General features: G+C 39.7%; 1 protein-coding gene across 1 annotated transcript in view; it reads left to right on the forward strand.

Moving 5' to 3' along the window:
* LOC126243507 (WD repeat and FYVE domain-containing protein 3) overlaps positions 1 to 24,156 on the forward strand; it is a 324,242-nt gene that overhangs the window by 251,845 nt on the left and 48,241 nt on the right. Inside the window, exons 49-51 of the mRNA XM_049948168.1 lie at positions 1,793 to 2,046; positions 20,270 to 20,497; positions 22,227 to 22,418. Coding sequence (XP_049804125.1) covers positions 1,793 to 2,046; positions 20,270 to 20,497; positions 22,227 to 22,418 — 674 coding nt within the window. The remainder of the gene's footprint in view (positions 1 to 1,792; positions 2,047 to 20,269; positions 20,498 to 22,226; positions 22,419 to 24,156) is intronic.

Genomic DNA, 24,156 nt, shown 5'->3' on the forward strand with positions numbered 1-24,156 from the left:
TTGTTTTCATTGACTGAATTGTCATGGTGCATTGATGAGATTCTTTTTTTGGGACATAAGATGCCAATGTTTTATCCTTCATGAAACCAAATACATAGATCCAACCCATTGTTTATTGGCTAAAAATTCTGGTGGTGTTTCCCTTTTATTTTTGCGCATTGTTCTAATGTAAGTCAAATCATTTTCAATCAGTTTGTCAAGCAGCTCCACAGAAAAGCTCCAGTTATTGGCAGTTATATTCTTGTTTGTTCCAAATAAATGTTCTGCAAGCTGAAGTACATTTTGTGTTGGAACTGAAAGTTGGCTTGTTTTATTTGTGATTACTTTGCCCGTATAGATAAAAGCATTGTAGAAATGGTGTGTTTTAGTGTCGCAAAGGCACATAATCTTGATGCCATATTTATCAGGCTTCGATTTCATATAAACCCTGAAAAAACATTTCCCTCTAAAAGGGCAAAGCATTTCGTCAGCTGTCATTTATTCTGAGCAACTATAGTTGTTTTGACAATTCTGAATGAAATTTCCAAATACTTCTGAGGTGAGAGCAGTGCAGTCAGTAGTTGTTCTTTCTTCCCTAGAATTCACATAATCAAATCTCAAAGAAGATAACAAGAACATAAATTGCTTTACTGACATCGTTATTCTGAATAAATCTCGGCCTGTTCCATTAGTTGCCCATAAACTTACTATATCTTCATGAACAGATTTGAATACACCTGATAACAACAACAACCCAAATAATAAATGCTTTCATTTCCATAATACTTACATGGTTAGTGTAAGTAGCATTAGTTTTATACTTTTCTGAATATTCTGTTATTTTCTGATTAGTGTTAGTGCAAATATGTGTGATCATTTCATCTGAATCAGCAACTCTCATGATTAAATTGGTGACATGTTTCGTTTTTCACGAGCTGTATCGATGAGACCAGGCAGGTGAGTGATGATGTGGTTTTTGACTCTGGACATAGCTAGTGGATGAGTAGGCCACTTGAATCGATTTTTACCTCGAAAATATGCAGTTCTTGACAGCCGGCTATCTCTCTCAACTGAATCAGCAGACGATGAATTACTTGAATCGGAGGAAATTTCTTGTTGTATATTTTCATTGCCACTTTTGTCATCGTCACTTACGTTCTCTTCAGAACAAGGTCGAAAATCACTTAAAGATTCTGTGTCTAAATAATTTTCATCTAATAATAATTCACAGATTTCTTTCTCAGTGAGACCCCGCTGCATTGTGTCAATAAAGTGCCTGAAACACCACAAAATAAAAACATCCTACATCTGGAATCGAGGGTCAAATTGGACCAAGGGATGGCACTTACCTCCACTTCCAGTAAATTTCAAGCAGCGAACTCCCAGTCCCTGGTGCACCTCACAATGTACTGAGATTACACTGGTGTGTGGAACTGCAACTCCATGCGTTTCCATTGTCAGATGTTTTATTGTTGTCGGCGGGTCCATATGACCCACAATTCCGGTTAAGGGTTAATTTGTAATCTTTCACACATTTCACAAGAACAGTTGAATTACAAGCTTATGGTGAATTTTTCAGTAGATAAGGTGCTCTCCTGACACTGCTTAGTGTCTATGTTGAAGCAGTGATCAATAACATAAACATTATTATATTTTGTAATTATTACACTTTCAGTGTTGGGATAAATTTAGGTTTGGATGTATTTTCTGTTGAGTTAAACAGTTTACATTTTATCATAAACTGGCAATGTCATTGTAAAGAATTAGTTATAACCATTATTTTATGTTTAATAAATTGTTTATCTTGTTGCAGAACTTAAGGGCCCAGTTGGACAAATCTTACATGCTGAAAAAAACATTTTAGCAGTGGAGCAGAACAAAGTATTGGTACCTCCGGCGTACAACAAATACGTGGCTTGGGGCTTTGCAGATCACAGTTTACGCATTGGTAATTATGACAGTGAAAAGGCTGTGTTTGTTTCTGAGGCAATGGTACAGAGCAATGGGGAAGTTGTTGCTTGTGTGTGTCCCTCTCCTAAGCTAATTATCACAGCTGGTACTAGTACGGTAAGTTATACAAACTTTTAATCTCTTCTGTAGTATATTTCTTCTAGATTCCCTTGAACATGTATCAATTTTCCAATCAATTATTCTGGCTAAATTGTGTTTTTAATTTTCTTGAGAAGAACTAAGTTAAGGAAAAATTAGAGAACAATGTTACTGTTAACGTAGTACCCAAAAGTATGTAGGTCTACCATTTCATCTGAAGTAACATAAATTACTTGTTACTATAATTAATTGCACTACAAACCATGTCCCCTGTAATGCTTAAGTTTGCTAGTGCTGTAAAATACATCACCTCAATGCCGGGGGCATTTTGTGTGAGACTGTTTATCCTGAGAATTGGTTGATGCTGATGAAATCTTCTTGGGCTTCCATCCAGGTGGGTGCGTTGAAATTTCACTGGTTGTTGCTACATAAATTAGAACTGGGCAGTGCTTTGTTCCATTCAGCCCCATATGTTACGTTTGGAAATATTGGATTCTATTTGAATTGAACGTGTGTAAGATTGAATATCTGTAAACTGGAAACGGAGGAGGAAGTTCAGAAAACCAAGGAAAGAATAGTGAAATCAAAGACAGTAAAAAATCCAGATGGAAGAGTACAGTGTAGAACAGAGAGACTGTAAAGAGTGTTTGAATGTCCCCTTGGTGCACAAAATCGAGGAACAAGATTTGTGATGTGAAATGGTAAATGACTGCAACATGTGAAGTGAGATGTGTCATTTTTTATGCTATATTCTGCAAGTGAATCACATATGTGCTACAAATAGTTAACTTTATAGTGTGTCTTGTGAGCACTACTGGCACTTGTTCCCCTGTGCATTAAAAACTGTCAGTTTAAGAATAATATTATCAAAAGAATGGATTGCTACTCCCTGTAAAAGTGACACATGAGTTGCAGATTGAACCAATGAAAGGACTCTTCACACATTGAGCTTTCGGGCAAAGCCTTCCTCAGAAAAGCACTCTGGCCACTGTGGCCAAATTGCAACTGCAGCATTGAACAAAAGCAACAACCTGGAATGGGGTGTGGAATGGGGAGGTATAGCCAAGTATGGGCATGGGGGGAGTGCTGTTCGGCAGATTGTGCAGGGACTAGAGGGCAGCAGGACAAGGCTGCCAGGCACAGCATCAGAAGCCTGTGGGTAAGGGCCAGGAGAGAGGAGGGTGGGGGGCGAGAAGCAAAAAAGGAGAAGATCAATGAAGGGCAAAAGACCCGTGGGTGCATTGACAGAGACCAGTGCACAATGAGGGTGAGGGGACATGAACTGGGAGGAGGTGATAAGGGGGAGGGGGGTGGGGGGTAACTGTTGGGTGGAGAGTCTGGAAGCAGTAAGTTACCCTAGGTTGAGGCTGGGATAATTTCAGGAGCGAAGAATGTGTTGTAAGGATAATCCCATCTGCAAAGTTCAGAAAAGCTGGGAGTGGAGATGAGGATCCAGATGGCCTGGGTTGTAAAGCAGCCTAGCTGGTTATTGTGCCCCAAATGAAAAAAATTTTACCTTCATTGATCAACACCTCCAACGAGGTACCCATAATCTAGCCTCTCACGTCAGATATAGCAACGACTTCCTTCACTGACCCTCCATCAGCCCCACCCAATAACATCCTGGATCTCTACATGTCACTGTTGATGCCATTTCTCCCTCATGCCCATGGTCTTGCCGCTATTGAACACTACCTCTTCCAACATTCTTCAGACTCCAAACCCCTTTACCTCATTCCTCAGACATCTTACTAACTTCACCCCAACACACAGCTATTTGTCCTTTGAAGGGAATGTAGATACAAATTCTCACCACAGCTGTGGGCACTCGCATGGCACCCTCGTAGGCCAACCTGTTTGTGGGCCATCTACAGGAGACCTTCCCAGCCCCCCAAAACCCCAAACCCCTGGTCTGATTCAAGTTCATTGATGATATCTCCATAATCTGTCCTCAGGGTTCACACACTCTATCCTCATTCCTTCACAACCACAACACCTTCTCTCCCATTCTTTTCACCATCTCCTCCTCAACCCAGCCTGCCACCTCTCTGGATGTTGACCATTACATCTCCGATGGCTCCATTCACACCTCAGTCCATATTACCACCAACATCCAGCAGTGCCTGTATTTCTACTGCTGCTATCCCTTCCACCCAAAAAATGCCTCCTATAATGCCTGGTCACTTGGAAACAGTGTATTTGCAGTGACAAGAACTCCACTGCCTGGTATTCAGAAGATCTCACAAAGACCCTTACAGACAGGCACTATTCTCTAGGCCTAGTCCACAAACAAATTTACCATGACATACATCTACATGGATAATCTGCAAATAACATTTAAGTGCCTGGCAGAGGGTTCATCAAACCACCTTCACAACTTTCTATTATTCCAATCTCATATAGTGCGCGGAAAGAATGAACATCTATATCTTGCCGTATGAGCTCTGATTACCCTTATTCTGTTGTGGTGATCGTTTTTCCGTATGTAGGTCGGCGTAAACAAAATATTTTCACATTTGGAAAGAGGCCGGACAACCGTAGTGTAGGCAGTCTCGTTAGTAGATCTGTTACATTTTCTAAGTGTCCTGCTAATAAAACGCAGTCTTTGGTTAGCCTCCCCCACAACATTATCTTTGTGTTCCTTCCAATTTAAGTTGTTCATAATTGTAATTCCTATGTATTTAGTTGAATTTATGGCTTGGCCTTTAAATTTGACTGATTTATCATGTAATTGAAGTTTAACGTATTCCTTTTAGCATTTGTGTGGATGACCTCACACTTTTCGCTATTTAGGGTCAACTGCAACTTTTTGCACCATTCACGTATCTTTTCTAAATCGTTTTGGAGTGTTTTGATCTTCTGATGACTTTATTAGTAGATAAACGACAGTGTCATCTGCAAACAATCTATGATGGCTGTTCATATTGTCTCCCAAATCATTTATATAGATAAGGAACAGCAAAGGGCCTATAACACTACCTTGGGGAACGCCAGAAATCACATCTGTTTTACTCAATGACTTTCCATCAGTTACTACAAACTGTGACCTCTCTAACCGGAAATCACAAATCCAGTCACATAACTGAGATGATATTCCATAAGCACGCAATTTCACTACAAGCTGCTTGTGTGGTACAGTGTCAAAAGCCTTCCAGAAATCCAGAAACATGGAATAAATCTGAAATCCCTTGTCAATAGCATTGAACACTTCATGCGAATAAAGAGCTAGTTGTGTTTCACAAGGACGATGTTTTCTAAATCCATGTTGACTTGTGTCAATAGATCATTTTCTTCGAGGTAATTTATAATGTTTGAACACAATGTATGTTACAAAATCCAGCTGCATGTCAACGTTAATTATATGGGCCTGTAATTTAGTGGATTACTCCTATCATCTTTCTTGAATATTTTTGTGACCTGTGCAACTTTGCAGTCTTTGGGTACGGATCTTTCATCGAGCGAATGGTTGTGTATGATTGTTAAGTATGGAGCTAACGCATCAGCATACTCTCAGAGGAACCTAATTGGTATACAGTCTGGACCAGAAGACTTGCTTTTATTAAGTCATTTAAGTTGCTTCACTACTCCGAGGATATTTACTTCTACGTTACTCATGTTGGTTCTTGGTTCGAATTCTGGAATATTTATTTCGTCTTCTATTGTGAAGGCATTTTGGAAGGCTGCATTTAGAAACTCTGCTTCGGCAGCACTGTCTTCGATAGTATCTCCATTTCAATCGCGCAGAGAAGGCATTGATTGTTTCTTGCTGCTAACATACTTCACATACGACCTGAATCTCTTTGGATTTTCTGCCAGGTTTCAAGAAAAAGTTTTGTTGTGGAAACTATTATAAGCATCTCACATTGAATTCCACGCTAAATTTCGAGCTTCTGTAAACGATTGCCAATCTTGGAGATTTTGTATCTGTTTAAATTTGGCATGTTTGTTTGTTTCTGCAACAGTGTTTTGACCGATTTTGTGTACCAAGTATGATCAGCTCCGTCGTTTGTTAATTTATTTGCTATAAATCTCTCAATTGCTGCCAATACTATTTCTTTGAATTCAAGCCACATCTTGTCTACACTTACCTTGTTAATTTGGAAGGAGTGTAGATTCTCTCTCAGGAAGGTGTCAAGTGAATTTTTATCTGCTTTTTTGAATAGGTATATTTTTAGTTTATTTTTGGAGGATTTGGGGGTTACAATATTCAGTCCCGCTATGACAACCCTGTGTTCACTAATCCCTGTATCCATTTTAGTGCTTGTTATTATCTCAGGATTATTTGTTGCTAAGAGGTTAAGTGTGTTTTCTTAACCATTTACTACTCGCGTGGGTTCATGAACTAACTGCTTGAAATAACTTTCAGAGAATATGTTTAGCACAATTTCGGATGATATTTTATGCTTACCTCCAGAATTAAACATGTATTTTTGCCAACATATTGAGGATAAATTGAAGTCACCACCAACTATGATTGTATGAGTCAGGTACATGTTTGAAATCAAACTCAAGTTTTCTTTGAACCTTTCAGCAACTCTATCATCTGAATTGGGAGGTCGGTAAAAGGATCCAATTATTATTTCATTCCAGTTGCTAACAATTACTTCTGCCCATACTAACTCGCAGGAACTATCTACTTAAATTTCACAACAAGATAAACTACTTCTAACAGCAACAAACACACCACCACCAACCATGTTTAACCTATCCTTTCGGAACACCTTTAGGTTCTTCGCAAAAATTTTGGCTGTGCTTATCTCCAGCTTTAGTCAGCTTTCAGTGCCTGTAACAGTTCAAGAATCAGTGCTTTCTTTTAGCGCTTGGAGCTCTTGTACTTTCCCAACACAGCTGCGACAATTTATAACTGTCATACCGATGGTTCCTGTGTCTACATTCTTCCTGTGTTTAGCCTGCACACTTTGTGACTGAAGCCCTTCTTGTGTTTTCCCAAGACCCTCTAACCTAAAAAACCACCCAGTCCACACCACACAGTCCCTGGTGCTCATGTAGCTGCCTGCTGCGTATAGTGGACACCTGACCTATTCAGCGGAACCTGAAACCCAACCACCCTTTGGCTCAAGTCAAGGCATCTGCAGCCTACACAGTCGCAGAACCATCTGAGCCTCTGATTTATACTCTCCACACGACTCTGTTTCCACAGTCGGTCCTGTCGACTACGTTGCAAATGTTCAGCTCTGCAGTCATCTTGCAAGCAAGACTGGCAGCCTTTACCAACTCTGTTAGCTGCTGGAAACCAGAGAGAATCTCTTTTCATCCAAAGTGACACACATCATTGGTACCAACGTGAGCCATCACCTGCATGTGGCTGCACCTTGTGCTCTTCATGGCATCTGGGAGGATCCATTCCAAGTCTGTAATGACTCCACCCGGTATGCACACGGAGTGCACATTGGTTTTCTTTCTCTTCTTGGCAGCCATGTCCCTAAGGGGCCCCATAACATGCCTAATGTTGGAACTCTCAACTATCAATAATCCCATCCTTAGTGATTGTACGGATCTTGCAGACTGAGAGGTTTCCTCTGAAACAGGACAAGTGATGGCATCTGGCTCAGCAACAGTGTCAGCCACAGACAGCACCTGGAACCTGTTTTTCAGACAAACGAGGGAGGCCTCACATGCAGCCGCCTGGGAAATCTTTCACTGCCTGCTACACCCTGGGGCGACCTCCCACTCAACCACAGGTGAGGGGTCAACCTCAGTGCAAGCAGTAACTGGGCTGGCCGCTGTTGAGGACAATCAGAGTACTTGGACGTGCTGGACATCTGTTGGATCCCCAAGGCCGGCCCACTACAGTGGTGCACATCCAATGCAGCCTCAAGCTGTGTAACCGAGGCCATCACCGCCTGGAACTGAGAACAAAGTGTTACCAACATAGCTCACATGCGCACACACCAATTGCAGTCTCTGTCCATACTAAAGACCATGGAAAACTAAATTATGCAGATAAACAGACTATCGGCACGTGCTGCGAAACTCTACTGTAGACATGACGAAAATGCAGGAAGTGTGTCTAAGAAATTAGATTAACATCCAGAGATTCAACCACCTAACTACCAAAGCACTCAGGTGAAACTAAATTATTCACTCCTGATAGGAACGCATAATATGCCAAAAAATTGGTTTACTTTCTGATGCAAACGAAAATGCAAGAACTGTGGCTATTAGATAATAAATTAACATGCAGAAACTCAAGAGACTAAACTATTAAAACACACAGATGATGATATAAAGTTTACTCCTGGTTAGGAATTCGTAAAAGTCACAAACTCAGTTACTTCCCTGTTGCTACGTGTGTCTCAGCTTGCTGCTGCTGCCTGACTCACATCTTCAATCCTCCCCCCTCCCCAAAGAAAATGAGGAACATCTTACCTAAATCCTTCCCACTACCCCTAAAGTGGTGTTCTGTCATCCAACCAACCTCCACAACATCCTAGTCCATCCATATGCCACACTCAGGCCCAAGACCCTGGTGCAATGCCTGGCCGGTCCACTCACCCAGCAGCTCCTATTCCAGTCTGTCATGGGCTTATCATACCCCAACAGAGGCTTGGCCATCTGTGACAGCAGCCATGTCGTATACCAGCTCTGCTGCAATTATTGCACAGCCTTGTGTGTCAATATGATTGCCAACTAGCAGTGCATGAGGCTGAATGGCCACTGCCAAACTGTGGCCAAAAGCAAACTTGACCATCCTGTGGCACAACATGCAGCTGAACATAACATGCTCAATTTCGATGGCTGTTTCACAACCCATGCCATCTGCGTCCTCCCCTCCACCCCAGCTTTTTGGAACCATGCAGGTGAGAGTTATCCTTACAACACACTCTATGCACCTAAAATTATCCCGGCGTTAACTTACAGCAAATCTATTGTTCATCCACTCTCCACCAACAGTTTCTGCCCCCTCTGTCCCTTTAGCTCCTCCAAATTCACGTCCCATCACCCCCACTGTGTGCCGCTCTCTGTCAGTGCGCCCACTGATCTTTTCCCCTTCTCTGCTCCTCTACTTTTCGGCTCCTCGTCCCCCACCCCCCTTCCTCCCTCCCCCACAGGCTCCTGATGATGTGCCTGGCAACCTTGTCCTGCCACTGTCTGGTACCTGCACGCTCTGCCAGATAGCACCCTTCTCTGCCCCCACGTGTACCCTACTATCCCTCTCTGCCTCATTCCGGACTGCTGCTTTCATTCAATGCAACAGTTACATTCTGGCTCTAATGGCCAGAGATAGTGGTCATGTGTGTGAGGTGTGGATGTGTGTGTTTCCCTTTCTGACAAAGGCTATTGCCAAAAGCTCAATGTGTAAAGCAGTCTTTTCGTTGTGCCAATCTGCAAGTCAACATGTCGTGTTTATGGTGAGCAGCAGTCTATCCTTTTCATAATATTCTTGATATTCCAACTTGGAGTTTTCATTGTCACATTTCAACAATATTCAGCAAAGAGTCCAGAAGGCTCCTCTGAAAATACTCTGCGGTCATTTCAGCAGTTCTGTTTCAGTTAGATTGATAATGATTATATATGCTATCTCCTTACAAAAACAGGAAATGCAATTAAATAAAAAGGAAAATGTATTAAAGAAATTTACAGTGACAGATGTACCCTGTGGTTTGATGACGTTGATCATCCAGCTGAACAATATGATGCATGGGACCTGAATGTCTAGCATTCTGTGCAAGCAGTTTGCTCCTACCATCTGGTAGCAGGTTGTCTTGAACTGTAGAGTGCAACTTGTACTCCAACGTACTCAAAGTATGATATGATTTCCATCAGGCTGTTAGTTTAAATGAGTACTTTACTAAGGCTGATCTTCACTGTTCTGGGTAAAATGAAACTTTGGCGCGGAAAAGGTGTCAGTTGTGCTGCCACAGAAGTCTTTGATCACTTATCAAATAGCATTGAAAGTCTGACAGATAACCAATCAGCATTTAAAAACAAATTAAAATAATTTATGAATGACAACACCTTCTACTCAACAGTCGAATTTTTAGATATGAATTATTAATGTCACAAAAACATGTAAAAAAACTTCCATGAAACTGACATGTTCCACATCATTATGAAGCGTCATATTCATGAGCCATGGAACAAGCATTAATCTAATCTAATTTTTTAATCTAAGCATTACTAGCCTGTTTCGAACTCGTGCTTACTTTCAGGCACACACATCAACGTGGCAATATTATGCTCATTAGCACATAACGAGGACAAGGTGTCCACATTCATTTGTGCACTTGAAAATGAGTTGGTGGTATGTATGCCAGTGTACTGACTCTCATTCCCCAGATACCATAAATATCATAGGGTATATTCATATAATAGAGGGAAACATTCCACGCAGGAAAAATATATCTAAAAACAAAGATGATGTGACTTACCATACGAAAGCGCTGGCAGGTCGATACACACACAAACAAACACAATCATACACACAAAATTCTAGCTTTCACAACCAACGGTTGCTTCATCAGGAAAGAGGGAAGGAGAGGGAAAGAAGAAAGGATGTGGGTTTTAAGGGAGAGAGTAAGGAGTCATTCCAATCCCGGGAGGGGAAAGACTTGCCTTAGGGGGAAAAAAGGACAGGTATACACTCGCACACACACACTCATATCAACCACACATACACAGACACAAGCAGACATTTGTAAAGGCCCTTACAAATGTCTGCTTGTGTCTGTGTATTTGTGATTGGATATGGGTGTGTGTGTGCGAGTGTATACCTGTCCTTTTTTCCCCCTAAGGTAAGTCTTTCCGCTCCCGGGATTGGAATGACTCCTTACCCTCTCCCTTAAAACCCACATCCTTTCATCTTTCCCTCTCCTTCCCTCTTTCCTGATGAAGCAACCGTTGGTTGCGAAAACTAGGATTTTGTTTGTATGATTGTGTTTGTTTGTGTGTCTGTCGAACTGCCAGCGCTTTCGTATGGTAAGTCACATCATCTTCGTTTTTAGATATAAGGTATATTCAGACGCATGTGATCTCTGACATTCTGAGTGGCAAAATATGTTATTTTGAGATGGTGGATACATACATGTAAGACACTACAGTGATGATCATACTTTGACAGTGTGTACTATGGAGAAACTCTGAAATGTATGGTTTGGGGCACAATCAGATATAATGTATGACATCTGCTGTTAAATACCGAAAACAATCTGAACAGCAACCATTAACCAATGAGACTATTAAGAGAGAGAATACTAGAATTAGCATGCACATTCTTATATGAGAATGAAGAAAGAGTCACAGCACAGAATATAGCGCCCTATCCAGAATAAGAAGACAGATGGTAATACATTGAAAAGCATGGAAGATCAGGCAATATAGAGAAGCAGGAAGAATAATACGAAGTTTATTGTGGAGGAGGAGGAGGAGGTGGTGGTGGTGGTGGTGGTGGTGGTTGCTGCTTTGAATGAATGGGTCCAGTAGGAACATACACTCTGAGTGTGGTCTACATTTTTCATTGTCTTAGTGGGCTAAACTTAAGTTTTAGAGTACAAATTCTGCACATTAATGTAGAATATATGGTACATACAGAGGCTAAGTAAGAAAAATGGTTGTACTTTCATTTGTGTCTCTTCTTATGTATGTTTGTAGCCAACATTCAGTTTTTCCTTTGTGAGCTAGTGTGATCACTTGGTTTTGGGAAATTGGCTTCAAATATTGTCATTTTAATGTGTTATGTGTGGACTAAACTGGCTGCTGGTATCATTTTTCTGTTGTTGTTTATTGGTTGTATAAAAATTTGTGTGCATTAAGGTGGCTGTAAATGTAACTACACACTTGAAAAGCACACATGATCAAGCGTTTCACACAATCAAGCACAAATACCTCTCACCCCCACACGGCTCAAGCATACTTGTACAAGCATCAGTTCATACCTGAAATATGTCTAACTTGGATGACTGTGTGTTCGCATGACTGGCCCAACATAGCAAATGACTTTGCAGAAAGATGGAATTTTCTGTATTTACTTTGCTGCACTGATGGAAAACATGCAGAGATAATTTCTTCAGCAGTAAGTCACTCATTGTATTTTAATTACAAATATACTCGTAGAATGGTCCTGCTTACCATAGCAGATGTAAATTATAGATTTTTTGTGTTAGATTTCAGCACAGATAGTAGAATATTGGGTGGTGGTGTTCTTCAGAATAAAGAATTTTGAGGAGACTTAAAAATTTGAGGAACTAAAGTGGCAAATAGTTCATGAAAAGTGCCATATGTATTTGTAGGAGATGATGCTTTTACTTTGGAGGTTGATTCACTAAAACCATTCAGGCAGTGTGACTTGAACTCTGTAATAAGAAAAATTACAGCTACCAGTTAAGCAGTGGGCACGTTATTGAGCACATTTCTGGAATTTTACAGCACTCCTTAGGTTTTTTCACACAGCTAAAAATTTGAAAGTAGGCCAGGTTGATAAAGTAATAAAAGTAACTGTTGCTTTACATAATTATTTAATGATTATGATGGGTCAAACCCTTGCACCTTGTGAATCTCTTGATTGTGATGATGTGGAGTATGGCAGAATTCATGCTGGCATAACATCGGATAATTTGTACATGTTACCATTACAAAGGTCTGTTGCTGGAAACATTGCACTTGATGCTAACCACATTAAAGAGTTCATGAAGTCGTTTGTAAAGGAGGGCAAGTCCATTGGGTGCAAAATATTGTGCATTGAACTATATAACATCAGAATAAGTACAATAAAACTACACACATAAGTTCTGTATAAACAAATAAAAGCGAATATTTTCAACTCTGACTGCACCATTATAACTAGCTCCCAGTATTTTGGAAAACTTATATCACTTGTCTTCTAAATTATGTACTAACTGTGAAAATACCATGGCACTGTTTGTACACCTGATATGCAGCAGCTCCTAATTTATAACTACTTTCCAATAACCCCCCCCCCCCCCCCCCCCCCATCGTAATTTGATCTCGGTGAATTTGTTTTCTGTTTTTATTTCATCTTTTTCTGCTGCAGGATAAATTGCTTTATATTCAACAAGAAGGAAATGGTACGCGGTGTCCCATTTTGCTTTACAATGATGCACATTTGTTTTGATATTCCACAGTAAAGTCTGTCTTCTAGATGAATAAAGTCTTCCAACGATGCAAGGTTGAAATGTTTTAGACTTTTTGACATGACTGCTATGAAAACTGTATCACAACTGATGTATGCTTGTAGGAGCCTCCCTGTTTTTGGCGCACTCACTCAAGTATTCACACACTCGCATACTTGCGCAAGCTTGCATAATTCAAATTTGATCAAGCAGCTTCTACAGTCCTGATACTAGTGCACATTTACCCTACACATGCTCAAGCGTACTTTCACATGCATGCTTGTCAGGTGTGCAGTTAGGTGTATGGCCGCAAATGTGATATACCATGTATTTTTTATAATTCTCAAAGCTGTGCATAATTTAATATGTACTAAATTGGCGGTTGTGACTAACATTTGTAATATCCACAAATTGGGCAGTAGTATCTCGTTTGAAACAGTTATTTCTCTTTAACTACAGTGTATATTATGTGGTTAGTACTACATTTCTACATTGTCCAACTGAAATTTTGTGGCATGTTAGATATTCGATAGAGAGATTTATAATTCAGGTAATCTGTACAGCTTAAGTACACATAAGGACTAGTTTGCTCACTAAAATATTTTTTACTATCCATAACTATACATGGTGTGGAAACTTTCGATTTTATCTGCTCTTCTCGTTAACTTCGATATTTCTTGTTTCTCTGTGAATGTACATAGTACTGCTTTGGGATACAAGTTCATTGATTTTAATTAGAAATGAACCCAAATGCAAATTCTGTTTCTAGATGCACAACAAGTTTGCCAAAATTTGTGCTACTGGCAACTGATGCAGTTTGATGTGTTAGATGAACTACTCCCATGGACTTCCTTTCCGGGGGAGGGGGGGGGGGGGGGAATCAGCAGCTTGCAAACTGCTTGTTCATTTTATTGTGGATATGTATCAATGACAGTAGTAAATACTGTCATGTACAGAGGAAGCTTTGTGTGAGGGGAGAGCTGCACATCGTACACTCATCTTCTTCTACCAACAAGTAGGAAATCTTGGGTGAAACTGGTGGCAGTGCACCTGAGCTATTGTGACTCACTCCTGCTTTAATGAAATCCTTCACCGTTGTACGCCACACTGAAATAGTTGCAGAAGGAGAGGCACCAATTAATCTTCATTCACTCGTACATGCAGTGAATAATAGTATCTCTGAAGGAATTGGAGGCAGGCACTCGGAAGAATAAACACTTGTTCTCAGCGTGTACACCTGGGTGACCCATTGAACATGTCGGAGGCTTTTCTGCCAACAACTGAAGACATGGTTTGCTGCCAGTTACAGACCGTGCCTCATGCTGGAAGAAATGAATGTATGTTGTCTGGGTTGTGAGATCGTACTCCTTTTCTTCCAGGAAAAATCAATCTTGACCAGCACACTCCCATAAGGCAGCATTTTTGCTGGAACCATCAGCAGACAGGTGGTTTTGAGACATGTGGGAGGCCTGATCTGGAGAATCTATGACAACATTGTGCTGCAGGACTGAAAGTGCAGGGCCACCCTAATTGGCTCAGGGGTGCAGTACACACTATGGTCGGTTACCATTGTAGGTAACTCTGTAAGGAATGCACATGGTTTTCTTTTTATGATGGCCCTATCCACTCAGAATGAACATTGCTCTATGGGACTCCAAAACTCTCATATCAGTCACCATTCGTAATAGATGAGAATGTTAAGAATTAGTGATCAGTTGTAAAATCATTCACACGAAGTGTCAAGAGTTTACAGTATTATCAAAAAGCAGCAATACTCATATATATATAATTTGGTAGAGTTCTGTTGAAAGTAGGCACTTTATGTCTGGCGACTGCCAGCTTTTAATTGTCAAGAGTATAGTAGCACCGTGGAAGCTATTGTTTGTGCCTACCATGTTTCATTTAGGTGTACTGGTCTCATGCTGCTTGTGCTAGAAACTGGAGGGATCAGTCCCTGGTCCATTGTTGGCACTGCCTATGACTCCTCTTGAGGAAAAATGATTTACTGTCCACAAGTAGAGAAGATATAGACTCGGAGGCAAGTTCCAAAACACAACACATACTTACATCAGATGCACTCTATAAAGCAGGCAGGGCAGGCCCTGCTCCCGCTGGTCAGTTCTTCTCTCTGAGGTAGTCCTGGTGCCCTCCCTTCTAATAGCAAATCAAGAATTAGTTCACAAACTATACAATATATGCCTAATGTGCAAATATTTCCTTCTCATTCTTATTTTTCAATGTATTACAATGGGGTGACAAAAGTCATGGAGACACCTCCTTTTTCCTGGCATAGTGCAGTAGCCTGATGTGTCCTGGGCTCAACAAGTTGTTGGAAGTCCCCTGCAGAATACTGAATCATGCTGCCTCTATGGCCATCGATAATTGCAAAACTGTTGCTGGTGGAGGATTTTGTACACAAACTGATCTCTCGATTGTGTCCCATAAATATTCAATGGGATTCATGTTGGGCAGGCTGAGGACTAAATCATCCATTAGAATTGTCTAGGATTTTCTCTTGACTAATCACTAACAGCTGGTAACATGGTGTGTTGTCATCCATAAAAATTCCATATTTGGGAACATGAAGTCCATGAATGGCTGCAAGTGGTCTCCAAATAGCCAAACATAATCATTTCCAGTCAATGATCGGTTCAGTTGGACCAAAGGACTCAGTCTACTCCATGTAAATACAGTCCACACCATTATGGAGCTACTACAAGCTTGCAAGGTGCCGTGTTGACGACTTGTGTCCGTGGCTTCAAGGGGTGTGCATCACACTCAAACCCTATCAGCAGCTCCTACCAACTAAAACTGGGGCTCATCTGACCAGGCCATAGTTTTCCAGTCATCTAGGGTCCAACCAATATGGTCACGATCCAGGAGAAGAGCTGCAGCCGATGTCATGTTCTTAGCAAAGGCACTCGCGATGGTTGTCTGCTGCCGTGCCCTATTAACGCCAAGTTTCACCCCACGGATACATTCGACATATATTCCACATTGATTTCTGCAGTTACTTCACACAGTGTTGCCAGACAACTCTAGGCAAATGCCGCTGCTCTCAGTTGTTAAGTGAAAGCCATTGGCCACTGTGTTGTCCATGGTGAGAGGTAATGCATGAAATTCGGTATTCTCAGCACACCCTTTACACTGTGGATCTCGGAATATTGAATTCCCTAACAATTTCCAAAATGGAATGTCCCATGTGTATAGCTCCAACTACCATTCCACTTCCAATGCCTGTTAATTTCCGTTGTGGGGCCACAATCTTTTCACATGAAACACATGAGTACAAATGACAGCTCTGCTTAAGCATTGCCCTTTTGTACATTGTGTATGCAATACTACCACCTCCTGTATATGTGCATATCACTACCGCACGACCTTTGCCATCTCAGTATATTGTCCAAATCTATCTCCACATTATTTACTGCCAGCCAACTTTGTCCTTAAAAATAACTGACTTACAGACATACAACCAAGCTCTGCCATTCAGCATATGTTAATAGTATTTCTTTCCTTCTTGAGTACATTTTGGCTTCAGTTGGGAGGCATTTTGCAGCATTCCCAGCTGTTTGAGGCCCTGAATATAGTGGTTCTTGGCCACCGTACATTGTTTTTATTATCTCAAGTGTCCTGACACTTAGTAAACCGTGTTTGTGGCAAACAGGAAAGAAATTGTTTCTACTGTTTGCGAGAATACTCTTGTAATCCAAGAAATACCTGATAAGTTCTTAACAACTAATATATCATTCATTAGTGTCCTTTCTGTTTCAACTGCCATTCATTCAGTGATATGCTTTTTTATGTTTGCTGCTACTAGACATACTTGACAATGAACCATTAGTTCCTCCAACTACAGTAGAGGTTAAATATAGCCATTAGAAGTGGATAAATAATAAGTAATGCTATAGCATAGGTCTTACATATGAATTAAAATGTGTTACAGCATCAATGAAAATAATCAGTCTTTCAAAATATAATTTAACTGCATAGGTAAAAAAAATATACTTAGAAGGAGAGACAGCATTGGTCGTATTTTTTGTTTTATTAACCACAAAATCGATTTTCGGTCACTTAGTGACCATCCTCAGTGCTGTAATATATAATTTAAATTGGTAGGCACTGGTGTCAATAAGCTTAGAGCGATCACATAAACTGAGAACTGTTTCAGCTGCCATTCATTCAGTGATATGCTTTTTTATGTTTGTCACTAAGTGACCGAAAATCGATTTTGTGGTTAATAAAACAAAAAATACAACCAATGCTGTCTCTCCTTCTAAGTATATCCATTATCTGGTTGTGGTGCACAGGACACTCCATGGAGTCGCCAATCAATAAAAAAAAATATCTACTCACCAAGTGGCAGCATTTCAGGTTAAAGAAATGTGTAAGGTTGCAAATGCAGTGGTTCCTTTTTCTGGCAGAGGGGTTGAAAGTGAAGTAGGAGGAATTATGGAAAAGGACTGGCAAGGTTTAGGAAATGGAGAGAGTTTGGAAAAGTTGCTCAGATCCCAGGTCGGGGTAGACTTAATGGACAGGATGAGAAGAAAAGACTGATTGTTGGGGGGCTGCACAGGACAAGATTTGAAAACCTGAGAGCATAAAGGTGGAAGATAGGATAATAAGCAAGACAGTGATTACTGACAATCATCATCCTAGAGTTTATAAGAGCAGAAAGCTAACCACATTAAATGTGGTAGAGTTGTTTTTTTTTTGGGGGGGGGGGGGAGGAGAGAGGGGGAAAGATAGGTAAGAAAATAAAAGACATAGAAAACTAAAAAAACAGACCTGCAACTAGCAAAACATATACTGTCAGAGGGAAAGCCACCCGTGTAATGAAACATGCTGTGTACAAGCTTTCATGTAAACACTGTTCGGCCTTCAACATTGGTATGGCTACCATCAAGATGTCAATTAGGATGAATGGGCATAGACAGTGGATGTATTCAGACAACGCACACTATGCTGTTGCAGAGCATGCTCTACAACATGACAGTCGTGACCTCAGATACTGTTTCAGCACACACGCCATCTAGATTCTTCCCCCCAGACACAAGTTTCTCAGAACTGTGCAGGTGGGAGCTGACACTAGAACTTGTCCATGGTTCCTGCCACCCACCTGGCATTAACTTACATTAATTATTTTCTTTAATTGGTCTTTATTATTTCTTCTCAGCAACTATCCATTTCTTCATTTCCTTTTAGTTTTCTATATCTTTTATTTTCTGTTTTGTATTTTCACGCAAGTGGAAAAAATACAAATAGAAACAAGATAAATAGTGCAAAAGAATAATAAATAAAAAACATAAACTTAAAAAAAATGAAAAAAATGAAATGGAAATTTTTTTTAAAGTATTTCGTCTTGCCTTCAGCAGTTAGGATTTATTTTGCGATTGCAATTTCAGCATCAAGCCATTTTCAAGCATAAATCTTGTCCTTGAAAATGTCTTAATGCTGGAATTGGAATTGCGAATTAAAATTCTAACACCAGAAAGCAAGATGATAATAAATTTATAGAGGCTGTGGGCCCATACAACAAGAAAATAAAATGGGAGTAAATTGTTGCTACCTCCTTGTAGGTTATTCGTGGGATCAGCAAAGAGCAGGATAAAATTATTTTGATCAGGTCACCATTATGGATCCGTCATTTTTAATTCTACAATGCTCACATCAGATTTGTTTTCAGCAACATGAAAATTGCTTAACATTTCCTTAGATTTTACAAACATCTCTAATAACCTGAGCTTAAATGCAATAAAATAATTACTTTTTCTTGTAACATTTGGTGACGGACAAGACGGCAGATTTCCTTGTAAAAGACACACAGAGTTTTATAAGTGCCTAGTTTTACTTTTAGGGGATAAAACATCCCCTTGAAAATAATTCACTATATTTTGTTTTGGGGGATTATCTTCAAAACCGTGGAAGTTACCAAATTGTTTGAGATACATTTAACAGTAATTAAGTCGAGAAAATGGTATAATCACATTTTGTAACAATTTTATAGTTTACAAAATACTACCATGGGTTTTTTCCAAAAATGGAATTTCAGAAGCCATCATTGTTGTACATGATTGAGTTTAGCATCATACTTTCTTTCATTTTTATCATAAAAATTTTGTAATTTTGTAAAATTAACTGATGGTAGTAGGCGTATTTTGCAAAATATCACTATTGCAAAATTTGATTGTACTATCTTTAAGAATGTTATTACCATTAAACTTGTTTTTTATCTCTCATGGTTTCAGATATATTAACTTAAAACCAAATATGTCATATTACCTTTCAGAGGATGTTTTCACCCTTTAGACACACACACACACACACACACACACACACACACACACACACACACACACACACACACTACTGTAAAAGTGTCCTGAGTTTAAATATAATCGCCGGCCGAAGTGGCCGTGCGGTTAAAGGCGCTGCAGTCTGGAACCGCAAGACCGCTACGGTCGCAGGTTCGAATCCTGCCTCGGGCATGGATGTTTGTGATGTCCTTAGGTTAGTTAGGTTTAACTAGTTCTAAGTTCTAGGGGACTAATGACCTCAGCAGTTGAGTCCCATAGTGCTCAGAGCCATTTAAATATAATCAACAGTTGACACCAAGGTAGTCTGCTTGTGAATCACTATAACACTGATTTTATACTGTTCAGATGACTTCTATCTGTCCAGATCATTTCGATGGATGTCTTCTCTGAAAAGCGATATCTTTTGTTACTTTATGCAAGAGTCGCACAAAAGCAAATTTTTGTCCTATGTTAGTGTCTTTCATTTTGCCAATAATAAGGTGTATGCATCAGAGGTGATTAACAAGGTGTACGTGTCCGAGGTATAATTGGGGCTTCAACATCGCACATATGAAAAAATGAAAGAGTGAAAACTATTCGTGATAGTTTGTGAAAAGATCCTGATGGTGCACAGCTTACATTATACTGGTTATTGAAAACTGATGGAAATTTTGTAAGGGACTGATAGGTTGCTCCACTCTGTTGTACAGAAAAATAGCCAGCAACTTATGTGTGTACATTTTTTATTCACGTAGTTGAAGGAAGATGTAATTTTAGGATGTAATTTTTTTTTAATAACAATAATTTTTGTGTTCTGTTCAGATTAATTCACTGTACTGTATAATATTCGCTTAGGTTGTGACCATTTGGGAGTACAACAAGAAACAGTTAAACATAAAGCAGTGCCTTTATGGACATACTGATGCAGTGACATGCCTGGCTGCAAGCCCAGCCTACAATGTGATTGTGTCAGGCTCTCGAGATGCAACAGCTATTGTGTGGGACTTGTCACGACGCATCTTTGTTCGGCAGTTACGGGGCCATGCTGCTCCTGTAGCTGCTGTTGCTGTGAATGAACTAACTGTAAGTGAAGCTGTGCTTAAAATCATTACTGTCATACATCCATTGATTTATTGTATAGTTCAAATGTCAGTGTGTGATGGTTTGCTTTCTGAATGTTTATTTTTTAATCATTAACTTGCATTCCACACAAAGGTATTGTAAATTACGTGAATTTATTATGAAGAGGGCAAACATCCTATCCTCGTATAAGCTTTTCCAGTTGTTGCTTTGTCTACTGTTTCTTTCCTTCTCCCTGTCTTGTCCTTCGTCCCACTGACACTGATATTTGCTCTCTTTATATACAGCTTTCTGATCTCTGAATAATAAACTTTAGTCATTACTTTCATTCACCTATTAGTTTTTGTCCACGCCATTTAGATTTTTTGCATATTGATCATATTACTGCCATTTTCCTGAAGCGTAACATCCCAACAAGCAATTACAAAAAGTAATTGCAAGAGTAATGACAACATGGTTTTACCATCAAGTGGGGAGTTACATTGATTAAGGAACGCTTTCATCATTCAGGAAGTGTATGGGTCAGATGTTGAACTATTCAAATCTAGAATTTATTTGATTTCTCTAAATCAGTTAAGGAGAATTCTTGGATGGTTTCCTTAGGAAGGATGAGGCTGATGTCTTTCACCATCCTTGCCCAATTCAAGCTTGTGCTCAGTCTGTATGAAATTGACAGGCACAGCTCATTAAACTCTTATTGCTGATTCATTCCTTCTTTCCAAGAGCCATTTCTTCATAGGTCTCTGCTGAACAGCCACTCATTCTTGACACGCAACAACCAACAATGCATCTCCCATTCAGTACTCATATATGGCAGTAAATTAAGTGCAGCTCACCACTCACCTTTTGCTGCCGCACTTGCTCTTTGAAAGATGATCACCATAGCACCATGTAACAGTAACACAAAATCATGAAATTAACTTTTAACTCAGTGTAATCTGTTCATTTATAACACTTGCAATGTTGCTGACAAGGCATTTGCTTTGCAAACCTAAATATTGAATTTCAATAGTATTCAACACCATGAGAAACATCATTACAGAACAGAATCACATCTAGAACAGTTTTGTCCACAATTCCAATAAGGCCTGTTCCCTCATCATTAACTGTTAAATATGTATCAGTCAAACGTTAAGACTAGATTCAAAATTTCAACTGGTTTGTGAGTGCAGAAAAGTGCTTCATGACTTAACCAGCAGTCTGCTGCTTCTTGTTTTCCACCAATAACTTTATATCCCAGGTATTGTTTCAGTTTTGTCAAAGAAATTTTCATTGTTGCAATAAATGTTTCTGTTCAAGTATTAAGGATAACATTTTTGTTTAATTAAACACCATTTTCTAACATAACTTTTATCTTTGCATCTGACATCCTTGAGAGTTAACATTTCCAGTTTTTTTTAATCATCACATTTAGATTCAGGTTTCTCATAACCATTTTAATCTCAGAGCACTTGTTTTCTCCGATGACTGACCCATTCAATACAATTTTCAAATGAAACCCTAATTTACAACTGTATTAACTATATTCTGTTTCTACGACTATTTTGGGTTCGAAATGGGACTAATAGGTATAATTCTGATGTATTTTCACATCTGAGGATGTCATTAGTAGTTTTGTTTATACATTACATGAGAATCCTTAGTCTTTCTGAATTTCAGTTTTGGACTTTACATACATTATTTTTCCAGAATGTGAAGTGTTTTATTAATAATTGTAATTTTGGACTTGCAGGGTGAGATAGCAACCTGTGCAGGGACATGGTTACATTTGTGGAGTATAAACGGCGACGAGCTTGCAAGTGTCAATACGTGTGTTGGGAGAGCAGATAGAATGCAGCAAATACTGTGTGTTGCCTTTTCTCAGACCCACGAGTGGGACTCGCAGAATGTGATCATGACTGGCTCGACAGATGGTGTGGCAAGGGTAAGTAAATAAACTTACTGTGTTAATGCTGAAAATACTTAAATACTAAAATAAAGAATTCTGCAAAAAAATTGTTCCTGCATAGCATGTACTACTGGATGTTTATGCTAATCCAGGCCTTTCTCTTTTTAATGTTTCACTTTGACATTCTCATTTTTCGGGTCTATGAAACGAAAACTGAATCTGATCTAATCTAATCCAGGGAAATGATCGGAGGTCACAATTTTTCTCTAGGCATATTATGTAATTGACAGTATAGCCGAGCTTAAATGGGAAGTTTAAATTTTCATCTTATCATACCACTGAGCAGTCGACGAGCACATAAATGATTGTGAAATTATTGCTGTTGCTGAGCTTTCAAACAATGACCTTTTTCAGAACTAAAAAACAAAAACGTATAAATTCATCCATTCTTGGTGACGTGCATTCTGTCACTGCTGCTAAAATGTTTGTTGCCCCTCTCTCAGTTGCTGTCACTTTTCATTGGTATATTTTATTTTCTCACACTTCCAGTACCTGAACTATTTTATAATGTTTGCAAAGCCAGACCATGAGGGCTTGTGATGATGAGGATACCTTTCAGCATACAATCGCTCCACTGCTTGGTAACATTAATTAGAAACAAAAACAAGTTTCTCTTTCTTGACACTCATACAAGTAGCTTCTGAGCAAGTTGTCTTTTCGCTACATCAGCAGAGTACAAGTGAACCATACCTGAGTGGCATGTGGGATTATATTTGATACAGCAACGCATATTAAATGTGAAATGTCATTTCCTAATCGTGGGACAGTAGTATGTGGTACTGTTATCTTCTTACCATTTAATAAAGTTCCACATATGTTATATCATTGAACCTTTTCATGTAGGCTCTTTCAAAGGTCACAGAAAAACATTTGTAACTGTATAAAAAATTCCTGTCATTCACCACCTACAAATGTTAAAACTCACTTGCATACTGTTGTATATGTGTCAGCTGTGCCTCTGCTCTGTTGGTCAGTACTCGTGTCACAGTGATGAACTGACACCAGTGTAGCCGGCCGCTGTGGCCGAGCGGTTCTAGGCACTTCAGTCCGGCACCGCGCGACCGCTACTGTCGCAGGTTCGAATCCTGCCTCGGTCATGAATGTGTGTGATGTCCTTAGGTTAGTTAGGTTTAAGTAGTTCTAAGTTCTAGGGGACTGATGACCACAGATGTTAAGTCCCATAGTGCTCAGAGCCACCAGTGTAGCTTGCGAGTGCTCTGCTGTAAGCGAGACAGTATGTTGATAAGTGGGAATGTGTGTTACCAACTGTGCCAGTGTAGTGTCAGAAAGAACTACACAACTAAACAATGCAAGCCCAATAACTGCATTTATTACAACAGGCAATACGAGTGTAGAACTCTGGTATAACTGAACACAAACAGCACTTTCTGAAGCAGGTAACTTCTAGTAACTATGTCTGCAACCTGACAAAAAAGTACAAGTCTGATAGTTTCTCTTACAAGTTCATTTATACCAAGTTGTATTCCAAGATAACTTCCTGTAGGTCCAGTGTACTGATGGCCATACAACTCACTGATGACTGGCGTAGATGGTAGCTTGCAAGCTTTTTAAAGCGGACTCCAACTGTGGACTGATCATGTTGTGAACTGGTCATGTCGTGAAGTTACTGTGAACTGGTTATAGAGTGACTATAGGGCCCAGCAGAGCCGGTTATTTTATTGCACGATTAACATAATCAGTCTGCACGATTGGC

The sequence above is a fragment of the Schistocerca nitens genome, chromosome 1, assembly GCF_023898315.1.
Source record: "Schistocerca nitens isolate TAMUIC-IGC-003100 chromosome 1, iqSchNite1.1, whole genome shotgun sequence".
NCBI lineage: Eukaryota > Metazoa > Arthropoda > Insecta > Orthoptera > Acrididae > Schistocerca > Schistocerca nitens.